A 13588-nucleotide genomic window follows, 5' to 3' on the forward strand; every position below is an offset into this window, starting at 1 on the left:
TTTTTTTTGTTTTTTGTTTTTTTTGGGGGGGGGGGGGGGGTATATTGCATTTAGTCTTCATCCACTTTTAGTCAAATGAAATTATATAGCTATTACATTTGTTAATGAAAAGTAACATTGATTGACACATTTAAAAAAAAAAAAAAAAGGAAATGGTTTGGCCAGAGAAACAATATTAGGGCAAAGGCTGCCATCTAGTGGCTACTTTATAGAATATAATATAGAATATAATGCTTTTTTTTGTCATTCATTAAACACAAAGTACAAAGAAATGAAGAGACAACTCTCATGGTGCAAGATACAGAGGGGAAAAAAAAGAATACAAGGTAACTTTTTGTATCTTTATGACTATTCATAAAAGTCTTGACATGATTCAACAGAATGTAGGCCTACAATTGATTTATTTTTGAAGTATTCATATATCCGTGTGTTTACACATTCAGATTGTTTATTTTCCTATGTAATTAAAGTCTTATCAATCCAAACTTTATTTATGGAGCACATTTCATGCTCGAGTCACCTCAATGATCATTTGGAAATTAAAAATACGATATACAAATTCAGAATAAAAGTCATCAAACACGCAAACAGTAAATCTAAGTTTAATGGTTTTCATGCAGCTAATGTAACCTAAAAGTAAAAAGTCTTATGCACGTAGGCCTAGGTGAGTTTATTTCATCTCCATTAGAAGCCAAACCCTCCTTTTACAGTTAGTCACTTTCTAATGCAGAAAAAAAAAAACAAATACCTAAAGTTAATTGATTTTAAAGTGTGGATCACTACCATATTGTCCATTCTTTTACTTTATGCAGCATCAAAGCTTGAAATGGCAACTCTTTAAACTCTGGTGTTTGTTTGAAGGTAAATTAGTCTTTTTTGCCATGGCATAAAATAACAGCGAGCCTGACCTTTTCATTGACCGGAACAACAAAAAGGAGAGACATTAGAGGTGAAGGAGGACAAAGGCCAAGAGGAAGAAGGAAGAGAGTCATCAAATATTAAGTGGTAGCCTCAGCAGAACGTAGGTAATAATTGTTTAAGTGCTACGTACTTTTCCAGAGCTCTTCAAACAGTCCTCTCCCCCTTTTCATTTAGACTTTATTTGTAATTTATTATGGCATTGATCAGTCCTATAATAGTTCACGCATAGATCTAAAAACAGAAATAATTTTTAAAAAAAGGTTAAACAAGAACAAAGAAAAAATGTAGGATATATACTGTATGTATCTGTTTATGTGTGTTAGGGGAACAGGCCAGGAACTGTCATAACAGTAAAGTGTGACTATGCGAAGAACAGCCTCTCTTAGCAGATTGAGCTTATCCAGGCGGGTCTGATGATAAATAATCTTACATGACCAGCAAAACTCACATTATATATTCAGTAGGGTTCATTAGTTTAGAGGAGTGTGTGTGGGCTGTGTAGCCTCTCATTGTTAAAATAAGCTGCTATACCACCTGTGTCAAACTCAAGGCCCGGGGACCAAATCCGGCCCTTCAGAGCATCTGATTCGACCCACAGGAGGAAGTGAAAATGACAGAGAAAACATATAAATAATTCAGTTGTTGAAAGAACTCTAAATGTTTCTAAAATCCTGCAACATTTCTCAAATTGTTCCAGATAATCTCCCCAAATTAAATAAAAATTGGTCAAAAAACCAAAGGACATTTAAGTATCTGTCACTTATTCTTAGATATTGTTGATGCCTTCCATACTATATGTCTTATTTATAACTGGGATTGCAGGCTTGGGCACATGAATAATGAAATTGTTTGTTTTCCTCCCTAAAACCTGCAACCCTTGAACTAAAATGAGTTTGACACCCCTGATAATACAAAATAATATAATATAATACTGACCAAACACTTTAAGCAAGCCTACAAACAACCGATTCAAAACATCTGAAGCATTAAACACAATAATCTATTCATATGTGATTTAAATGTACAATATTTTTGTATTTTTTCACTGACAGTTAAAAAGCAAAATAGGGAATAAAAGTTGTCATGTAATCTCTGGATCTAGTTCAAATATAAGCATTTTACTTCTTCTTTCTTGGTTATTGGCGTGTTGCAACCAACTTGAATTGCCAGCTACTGTACATGTTTTATTTCATTACTTTTAGAATTTACCCCGGGATCCATTTCATTAAAGGATATACATTCAATATGATTATCTATCTATCTATAAAGCAAGGAATCTCTGCCTGTCTGTGTGTCTGTCTGTCTGTTCCTCAAATATCTCAGGCTCAGACTGACCTGAGACTTTCAACATGGCTGCTGCTTGGTTCAAAGGTGTGCAACGTTGGATTTGTTTGGACAGCAATGATACCGTTCATAAATTAGTTCATAAAATTGTCTTAAATGCAGCTTTGCAAAACAGCTCAGTGTTGACAGGTAGTCATGGTAACTCAGGATAAGGAGTACAGGTGTGACTGCGCAAAGGGCTTTTAAAAATGACTAAAGTGGGTCTAATATCCAAAAAAAGACACCCCGTAAATATTGACCAGCAGGTGTCCTCATTGAGCAACGTTTGTAACCAAGGTGAGTAATAATAATAAAAAATAATAAAATAGGCTAACACTATATATATGTAGCCTATATTACAGTGCTAAATATTATGCTCTGCACAGTTCATTTAGCTACACACACACACATCGCTCTCTCTCTCTCTATCAGCAAGCTGCAGATGTATGCTAGCCTATATTACAGAGCTAAATATTAAACCTCCCACTGTTCTATAGCAGTACATACTTCCTACGGGCACTTCGCTAGTATATTAAAATGCAATTTAATGCACAAAGTCTTTATTTATGGAGCTGGACAGACACAATAAAAGTCCCATGATTCATAGTCTTTTTAGTCATAGTTTTTTTCTAAATAATAGTCACGCCAAAAAATCTTAATGATAAATGTGTAAATTATCTTTTATGTTTTGATTTTAAACAAAAAATAAATAAATGGCAGCCTTGTCTCATTCCTTCTGTGCAGCAATGCTTTATGTATGTCACAGTTCACCCAATCAGAATGGATTCATCACACCATTACACATTTAAGGCAGTGCACCATTAATTCACAAGTGTTTGGAAACTTCAACATTAAAGTTTGTTAAAAACCAAAAAAAAAAAAAAAACATATTAAACCATTTTAAAGGTATTGAATTTAAGAAGTGGAACTAAATTGTTGTGCAGCCTTATAATAATTCAAACACTTTGCCCTTAGCCCTCATGTCATGTATCAACTGGTGTAGGGATGTAAGGTCACACATGGGTCACACAGACACAAGTTTTACACAGCCAAAACAGCTTTAGGTCAGATTGACCCCAGAAAAACACCAATGCGTGCAATATGTGTTCAGCACATTGGGGGAAAAAAAACATGATAATGTTATGCTTAATCAATTGTACCCATCAAATTAGAAAAACTGATGATATATGAAGCAAAAAAAAAAACAAACAAATCAAGTATTATTTTTTGAATGATATGCATTGAATGGGGTCACATTGACCTTAAGGATAATAGAAGGTTTAGACGTGTCTTACCTAAAACTACCTGACATCCTCTTACCCCCATCAAAAACCATGTACATGGTTACTGTTGTTTCTTTCTTTCCCTTTCTCCATCTGAAACCTGATCTCCTGTTTGTTGTATTCTCTTTGCTACAACCCATACGCCACCATTACTGCTAAAATGTAGCCTAGTATAAATCAATAATTGACATCCTGCCAGACAGCGGAGAGCTTACGAGAGAAAGAAAGTCCAAGTGAGTCAGATAAAGACACAGAGAGAGAAAGAGATGGGGACAAAAGAGTTGGGAGCAGTTCTGTCGACTCTTGTGATGAATACAGGGAGAGAGAGAAATAATAACACACAGGAGTAAAGGCTGAACACTTGTGAATGTGTAAAGTACACAGTGAGCATTTTATCGTGCTTTACATAACATCACGTCTGCTTAGATTCAACAGAGAGAGACACTCTATGGTAGAACCTCCCATCACTTATGATGCACTGCTGCTAGGATATCTCTGTTGTAGGAAATAAAGTGGATTGCCATGGATGGATGATGGCTTCTTTGGCACAAGTCCAATAATGCAAACGAACGCACTGAGGTGTGTCTCATCCCTGTGTGGCTCGGATTGGTCTGGGTTTACTACAATACCTGCAGCCAGTATAAGGACATGATGCCAGTCATAGAGGAACAACACCAGCTCACCACAGTGGGAATAACTTTGACTTTAAAGAGGTTCAGTGAATGGCAAGAGAGCACATTTCTGTGGAAGCAAAAGTGCGAATCCAACAAGTAGATGACTGTCACTGTGAGACAACCTAGTTTTACAACATGGTGTGCACAGTTTCACTGAGGCATGCAGTTGTTTTTAGCTTCAAGTGTTTGAGGGAAGTCTAGGTTACTGATGTAACACCAACTAATGCCAAAAATATTCACTAACCTTACTACTCCAAAGTACTTTTTACCTAAGAAAATCAAACATTAGATTTTTATCCTTACATCCTCTTCCATCGCTTGTACTGAGGTGGATTAGGGCCATTTTTGATGGAGAAAATAATTTTGGGCAAATCAAGAACAAAGTCTAAATGTCGTGAATAAAGTTGAAATGTCGAGATTAAAGTGAATTTTTTCAGAATAAAGTCGAAATGTCGAGATTAAAGTTGAAATCTCAAGAATAAAGTTGAAATGTTGAGATTATTGTTGAAATTTTGAGAATGAAGTCCATGGTTTGCTATTAAAGTCAAATCTACGAAAGCGGACTAGGGCCTACTCATCCTATACAACAACACTCTCCATCAAAATAGGCCCTAATCTGTTTCCGTAGCGCCTCAATAGCCACAGATGGGACTGAATGCTCCACCTCTTCCGAACTTCACTGGTTTTATCTTCTGAACAGATTCAGTTTTGGGCAATATCTCTACAAAGTCCTTAAGACACCAACTTTGAAGTATAGTTTAACGCATTCATCGATACACAGCATTTCGTAGACGACCACGATCTGACGTTTGTCATCTATGGCGAATTGGCCCTCGTCAGCTTCCGTAGGTCTGACTTCATTAGCAGACCTTGGACACAATTTTGTATTTTGAGGTCATTTTCAAAATTTCGACTTTAATCTCGACATTATATTTCAACTTTATACTAAAAATTGTAACTTTAATCTCGACATTTCGACTTTATACTATGATGTGCCCAAAATTATTTTCTCCATCATAATTGGCCCTAATCCTCTTCTGTACCACTTGAGCAATGTCATGTAATATGGAAAGCTGATAAATCTGATGCCAGTGATATCAACCATTGTTAAACTACTCAAATTTTAGCACATGTACTCATTTTACCAGTACGCTTTACTAGTAAAGCAAAAAAGTATTAGTATTAGTAGACTTAAATATGTATAGTAAAAACTATAAGCTTTACTAGTAAGGATAGTAACACAAAATTGTCTACTAGTGGATGATTTTACTTTAACTGGTAAGGTCAACTCACACTACTAGTACACTAGTACGGTTTTAGAACACTAGTAGTACAATTAAAGCCAAAAAAAATATTAGTAGTACAAGTAGAGCTAATGCAAATTAAGTAGGAGGGATTATAACCAAATGAAGCTTTCTGATTGGTTTGGAATATAATTCTAAAGCCAATGACAAGCCAGGATTTCATTTCCCCCGCCCCTTTATTAGCATATAATGCTTACTTGATTTACTAGTGACACTTTTTGCTTCACTACTAAAGTCTACTCGCACACCGGTAAACAAACAGCGTCCCATAAGTAAGCTCCAACTCTCCAGATATTCTCTAATATGTATATTCAGATTTTTTTTTGCTTTGCTTATTCCAAACAGGTAATATAAACTCAATATTTAACAACCAGTCTCACAGATTTATACGCAGAAGCGTTACACAAGTACCCATGCACTGTCTGCACACACTGATTTAACTTGCAAAAAAGGGATTTACAAAGTCACAGAGCATGTAAGGTGTGTTGTAAGCACATTTACATTCCATTAAACCGCCATCAGTGCTTACAAAACGTGACACGATGGGAATCGTTGCTATAAAGCTCATGTGAGATGGTAATAATGTGTAAGGATCAGCTCCGATATTTTTACATTAAAGCAATGACTCTCAACAGGATGTAGAATATTGTAGTTAAGATGCTCTATAGCACTCACCTATGCATTTTCATTTAATAGAGACATAGCCAAGCCCAGTCCATTAAGGATTTCTTGGAAGAAAAAACTAGATATACACAGTTTCTTTTTTTAAAAAAAATAACAGTGATTTTGGTGTTTTTTTCAGTTTAACAAAACCTTAAATCCTCTTTCAGTAAAACATGCAATCATCTTTGCTTTATAAGACTGGAGAATCAGCATTTAATAACCAAATAGGCTCCTCACAATATGGCAGAAGTTTGATTAAAGTTTCCTTATTTGTACCAGTACAGCACTCAGACTTCTGACACTCACACAAAGAAAAGCTCATGTTCCAAAAGAATCAGATATCTTGATTCTGAAACATTTAATTGTATTACCAACTGCTTTTATCTCCCCGTTAAAGGGTTCTCTGTGTTCATTATCTTTCCTCACAATTACAGTATAATCTCTGAACAGTAGAAGGAAAAAGAAGCTCCTATTGTATCTTTCTATTGAAGCCCTGGTTCCTAGTTACACTACTACACAATGAGACAGCAGACATATACTTATATATATATATATATATATATATATATATATATATATATATATATATATATATATATATATACGCACAGAGGTAAAGAAGGAAGTGTTACATAAGGAGAGAGAGAGCTCACCATCATGTTCCATGACTTGACCCTGGGAAAGCTATCAGCAGTGTGAGAGCTGATCTTTACCTCTTCCCGACACAACCTCTCCGTCTCCCTCCCACCTTTGAATATACCCTCCTCCCCTTTTCCTTTTCACATCTACTGTCTATCCACTCCCTTTCTTTCTCTCTATCTACATCCCTTCCTCCCTCACTGTCTCCTTCAGTCTCACTCCACTATCTACAATTGTCTCCTCCCCCCTCTCTCCATCCCCCTCGCTCCAATAAAGAACATTAAAAGTTAATGTTTGTTTCCATCTCAGGTCCTTATTCGCCCTCCTAGTCTACATCTGGGCCTGCGTTTATCTCCATCTCACTCCCTTCTTCTTCTTGCTATGAAGTCTGGCTCCATCCTCAATTATTTTTCCCTCATCTCTCCGTTATTGGATAAAGAGAGGACCCTCAGATGGAAACACAAAAGATAGGGTTGAAATTAGGGTTGGGCGATATGGACCAAAAGTCATGTCTTTTCAAAATAGTGATATACAATATAGTTCTCGATACTTTTAACTCAATGAAGTATTACCAGAAAGACAATTGTGGGTTTTTTTTTTTTACTGATGCAAAATGCCACACAGCTGCACAATATGAGCCACTTTTGTCTTTTTCTCCTCTAAGGGACAGCACCTGTGAGTGAGTTCTGTAGTGTGGCTTGTTTAGGAAAAGGTCTGGGTTAGAACACACTCAGTGATCATTTAACTGTGCTTTTCATGTTCTGAGAAGTAGAGAAAGAATCAACAACTAGAACAAGTATTTGAATATAAAATAAGCAACAAAAAAAAAAGATAAAATTGAAAAGGAGATCATTATCACAGCTGTATTGCCTTTGTAGTTGATTTAGTTCTGTTAAAATAATGTAAGTGCTGTATATCATTAGAATACCGGAAGTGATAAATGGAAGATTTGTTGAGTTATACTGTGTTTATATTTTTCATTTAATGACAGGAAGTGGGACTATTTTTATCTTTGATTGCATGGGTCAGTCGCTCATTCAGTCAGTATTTGTCATTTATGTGATAATGTTATTTATTTAGGCACTTTATCACACTAAGCATTATTCCTCATTTGTGGTGAGCATGTGTTCCCTACACACTTATGTTGTTCAGAATTGCTTTTAGCATATGCTGTTTATATACTTTATGTCAGTAATTCTCTACCTTTTCAGCCCACAGCCCCCTCATTGTGGTCCATTGTTCTATGAATCTGTGATAACCACAGTCATTTATTAATCTGAATAATATTGACTGTTATCCAGGATGTTTATTATTATTTGTGCCATAGTATATAGTCATATTACAGATGCAAATCCTTATATGGTGGGTTAAAAGTGACCAAAATGGTGGAAAAGGTGGTGAAATGGGTTCATAAGTGCCAAATATGTCTTGAAAGTGGAAAAATAGTGTAAAAAAGGCATTGAAATTTGATGAAGTGGCAGAAATGGGAGTAATGTAGAATAAATTCTTTAAAAGGAACAAAATATGGCAAGAAAAAGTGATGAAAATAGATTAAAAGTTGGCTGTCGTTGCAGAAAAAGTATAGAAATCAGCAAAAATGGGCTGAAATTGTTCTGAAAATATTTTTTGTTTCTTGAAAACATTTAACAACCCCCTCCCAGTGTCTCGCGACCACAAATGGGGTCCTGACCTCAAGGTTGAGAACCCCTACTCTGTGTCGCAATCACTCAATCTCCGAAACTATATCTATCTAACTTTTTTTAATCTAGTTTCCCACTGTATTCTTTTGTCTTCTGTTACTTAGCAACTGAAAATACTGCCCAGTCATCAAGAACACCTGGAGACCACAGCACACCAGTAATTGCATCATCGAGGTATAAACAAGGCTAGAATGCAACACCCAGAAATACAGGGTCACTGAATACAAGCAAGAAGAAGGTTTCACATTACAGTAAGAGCAATCTGAACTCATGTTATTATTTCCTGAAAGTCCAAAAGTTGCACATGATCCCATGTTAATTTAGTTTATCTGGTTGAGTTTGCAAAGCTTAGAGTTCATGGGAAAAAAAGCATCTCTATCAAGACCAAAGTAAAACCTAGACTGATAGACTGAATGAACAGATGAGGTGTGTGTATACAAGGCAAAGCAAACAATTAAAGTCAACCTGACCATGAAACAGGCTTAATGCTCTCTCAGCCATTAGGTGATTGACAAAAGCAGCTACGCTGTATGCCATTTAGTGCAGTCATCCTCCCATCTATACTCCTTTATCATCAACTTTTGCTCATTAGCCATGAGTTACTTTTCTCTGTCCTGTACTCATCTGAACACAAATGATTGACACACGTCATGTGACGATTACATGTTTGCTCGTTCTCAAACACACTCTTCCTGTGTGTACACCGTGTCATTACAGGCTGTGTTTGTATTATGTCCATTCGCAGCAAAGCAATTACTAACAGAGTTAAAGGCTTAGCAAGTAACCACACAGAGTTGCTGTGCAGAGACAAGGTAGGGGCGTGGACAACATGGGAGACTTTGAGTTTTGATCCCACCCAATGAAACAACTCACCAAAAACGGACATAACACTGGCCAAGTTTACAGGAGAGCTTTAATTCCCCTTTAATTCAGAATAAAAGTTCAATCCTCTTTAAACTGACCTTGTAAACACTTAATTCCGAATAAAAATTTGATTCCTAATCCAAATTAGGTGGCTGGTATATTCCAATTTTAATTAAATAATCAAACAATTCCTTGTACTTGTAAACATTTAATTCCGTTTTAAGTTAATTCCGGTCATTCTGTGCATGCTCTTCTTGTCGCGATGATGCACCGGTAACGACATAATCTAATATGGCCGCCCTGACTCAAGCCGAGACTATTATTTATTTAATAAGAGCCATAGAAGACATGGATATGGGATATGTGCATCTATTCAAGTTAATTGCAACATGCCAATAACCAAGAAGACATGGATTTATTGAAAAGAGTGAATGGACAGAAGCATAAACATGCGACTATGACTAGTCACTATGATTATAATATTATTATCCCATATCTTTCCAGGTGGTATATGCAAAAAAAAAAAAAACAAGTAAACATTGGACTTTATGAACGACAAAGGTAAGAAAATGGACTTGAGTGAGTTTGACGAGCCAAATCAAAACGTTAAAGAAGTAAACCTTCCTATGACCCTTGGGGTCAATTTGACCCCATTCAATGTTTATCAATTAAAGAATAATAGTTGACTTCATCATATTTCATGACTTTTCCTAATTTGATGGGTACAATATAAAAAAAAATATTGTGAGATTTTTTCAATGTGATAAATGCATTGCGTGCATTATTGGTGTTCCTCTGGGGGTCAATTTGACACCAAGCTGTATTAGATGTGTAAAACTTGTCTGTCTGTCAGCTCTTTCACAGTGAAAGTGACGTAGAGGACAATGTGTCTGAGACAGAGGACTTTATAGTTAATAACCCCAAATATGTTACAAAAAGGGGATAAAAAAATACAAAGTGTCTATTTATACAGTTGCCGTACGGACAACCCCCGGTACAAGTACAGTACGTAGTGTCTTAGGGTTAGGGCTAGGGTTTAGGTTTAGGTTTAGGTTTAGGTTTAGGTTTAGGTTTAGGGTTAGGGCTAGGGTTAGGTTTAGGGTAAGGTTTAGACTTAGTCACGTGACCTAAACTGGCCAGATAGGGGCGCTGCGTACGGATAGAATGTCGGTATATTGATACCACAACCGTACGAATAGTCACGTGAATAAATGTGTTTATGAGAGGAAATTGGGGTTCCCAAACTATATAAATTTGATTAATTCACTCCCCAAATTAGAAAAGATACACTAACTCTAAAAGCTGAAAGTTTGACCTGATGGTGGCGCTACCGGAAAGGTCATATCATCGCCACAACCAATAGGATTCATACTCTTGTGGTCATTAATGTTGTCAGTACATTTAAGAAGATTTAAATGAAAACTATTCAAGATAAATCAATTCTGGTCAAGGTTTAATTATCAAGGAGTTATTTACAGTGTGTGTTCAACAAATAAACAAAGTGCCTGACACAAAAACTTGGTCAACACTTTTAAAAAAAAAAAAAAAAAAACATCTTCTGGAGGCAAATATCCCTGGGGTCAGATTGACCCCAAGGATAAAATGTGTTAGTGATATTTGGGGATAATAGGAGGGTTAATGCTGATTATGATTGAATTAAAGCAATAATGCATTGACGTTGGGACACGTTTGCAATAGATTACAGTTAAAGTTGAGAGGAAAGATGCTCTAAATGTCAGTCGGCTGTTAGAGAAACCACAATGTGGGCTAAGAATACACTGTGTGGGGGCACTGGTGGAGGATGAGCCACTCTCTGCTCAACAGTACGTTTTAACTAATAGTCAGTGCAGACTAAAAGGCTCTGTAATCAATGTTATTTCGAGGAGAGTACCCACAAGGAGCACAGCAAATACCAAGCAGCTGACACTCCTTTATTGTTCTCCTCTTTGCTTTTCTGCCTTTTTTCTTTTCTTCCCCTCCTCATCCTTCATCATCCTGTCTTTATATCTCGTTCTGCATTTTATCCTCTCCATCGTTTCCCATTATCTCTATCCTACTGTCTTATGTTATTGAGCGTTTGACCCTCAAACCCTCAAGTGTGTTTGATTTGCTTTGTTTACATTGACTTGGGGTGACGTGTTTTTATTTATTTATTTTTTTTTATTTTTTTTTATTTATTCCTGTCTCTTGCATAAAGCAAACGTCTAATTACAAGAGCAATCCAGTCCCCATCTGGGGAGCAGCATGTTATTTACTAAAGGACAAAAGAGAACTGCCTCAGCTGAGCCCACCCACGATCCTGTGTAAATTAATGAGTAGAATAGAACTGCTAATACAAAACAAGCAGAAAGAAACACTTAATTAGGCTATAATAAATGCACTAGGTCGAACAATGCTATATGCAACATTGTTGTATTTATATATATATATATTATTTATTTTTTGTTGCTCTTGCAGGCCTCATTAGAGAGAGTTATATTTCAATGAGACCCACTTGGTTAATTAAAGGATATATTATACATACAGGAACTCTGCCCTTTACTGATATTGATACTTACAAACGGAAATGGCAAAATAAACAAAGCTGAAAGAGCACCCCCTGCTGCTCAAACTGTGACATAAACTTAAATAATGCCAACCTGAAAAGGGATTTTTTAAATAAGGCATAAGCAACTGGCGGCTCAGGAGCCACATGTGGCCCTTGGTAAAATAACACACAAAATAACAGGACAAGAAACAAAACGGTTACCAAATACACAAAAACATACTTCAAAAACATAATAAACCAAATATAGGATAAGGATAACAAAGATACATTAAATGACTACACAAATATCAGAAAAATATAGAACGACAATGAAAATACATAAATTGGCTACCAAAATATACAAAAAAAAAAACAACTGAAAAATATGAAGCGCCAACAAAAACACATAAAATGAGAAAAAAAAAAAAAAAAAAAAAAAAAAAAAAATATATATATATATATATATATATATATATATATATATTAAATGAATCAAAAGACACATAAAACAGCAGAAATAAAAACCAAACCCTTTGCTGTTTCCTGTATTAATACTCCGGATGTTCATTAATCTCAATACTAATATTAAATATTCATGATGACTCTGTTTCTTGACACATTGATCAATATTTAATGTCCTAATTCAAATAAATAAAATGCAATAAATACTGACATGAATTTTGATAATTTGGCCCACAGATCAAACAATCACATTTTTGTGGCCCTCGCTGTAGTAAAAGTTGTCCATCTCTGCTTTAGATTCAAACTTTAAAGCAGATATGTTTAAATTATGAATTTTACCCTGTATTGAGCTGGCGGGCTCCAACATTTGATTCCCTAGTTTGGATAAAACGAGTAAAAAACAGGGATGAACTAATGTTTTTTTGATTTGAAGCTAGAGAGAATGGACAAAAAGCAGCTGCACTGTAACATTTTTTAAATAAAGCCCCACCTGATAGTGCTGCTGTATGCTACACAATATATGGCAGGCATTTAGCTGAAGTTGTTTATGTCAGACTCAGCCAAGTGCGAATAATAAAGTTCAAAACCAGGTTGCGGATATAAATAACTAACTGATTTTCTAATTGGCCCTGTCTGCAATCGTTTCCTGTAATTACATCTGTGCAACAAACACAATGCACAGCTTGTGGCAGCAAGAGAACACAGCGATGGGATTTAATAGCACACATTTTAAAATAAAAATAAACACACTCGTAGAAGGTGGCCAGCGCTCGTGCGTAATAGCTGTTTATTGCCAAACTTGCAGCCAGCAGGATGTCAGAATAGGTGTGGTAATGGGACAGAGAGCGGTACTGTGGGCTGAAAACAAGTTTGTATAGAAAAATGACAAGGCCCTGACAGGAAGTGGCTTAGATCACTGAGGTGAAGCCAAACTTGAAATGCAGAGAAAGTGTCACACGAAGCCAGAAAAATGACATATTATTGAAGCCCACGCGTGAAAACACACCGCGCTTCTTGGAAAAACAAACAGTCACAGGAATGAATGACGCATGTCATCATAGCAGAGTGTTTATTGACAAAGCAGCGCTGCCTAATGTGAATGCAGTGGTTCACAACCTCTTTTTGGATCGCAACCCCATTTTTATATTACAAAATTCTGGTGTCCCCAAATAACTTTTTTCTTTAATTAGTATTTGATCACATTTGTAACGCATACACAGTAGCCAGG

At 36.0% G+C, this 13588-nt stretch overlaps 1 protein-coding gene across 3 annotated transcripts in view; it reads right to left on the reverse strand.

Annotated features, from left to right (window-relative positions):
- The window catches only part of phactr2 (phosphatase and actin regulator 2), a 53203-nt gene that overhangs the window by 37818 nt on the left and 1797 nt on the right, over positions 1-13588 (reverse strand). Inside the window, exon 1 of one of the 3 annotated variants that reach the window (XM_028469467.1) lies at positions 6822-6943. The exons of the other annotated variants lie outside the window; for them this stretch is intronic. Coding sequence (XP_028325268.1) covers positions 6822-6834 — 13 coding nt within the window. The 5' untranslated portion in view covers positions 6835-6943. Of the gene's footprint in view, positions 1-6821; positions 6944-13588 lie in introns of those variants that run through there. 3 annotated transcript variants of the gene reach the window in all.

Source organism: Gouania willdenowi, chromosome 15 (assembly GCF_900634775.1).
Source record: "Gouania willdenowi chromosome 15, fGouWil2.1, whole genome shotgun sequence".
In the NCBI taxonomy this organism is placed as follows: domain Eukaryota; kingdom Metazoa; phylum Chordata; class Actinopteri; order Blenniiformes; family Gobiesocidae; genus Gouania; species Gouania willdenowi.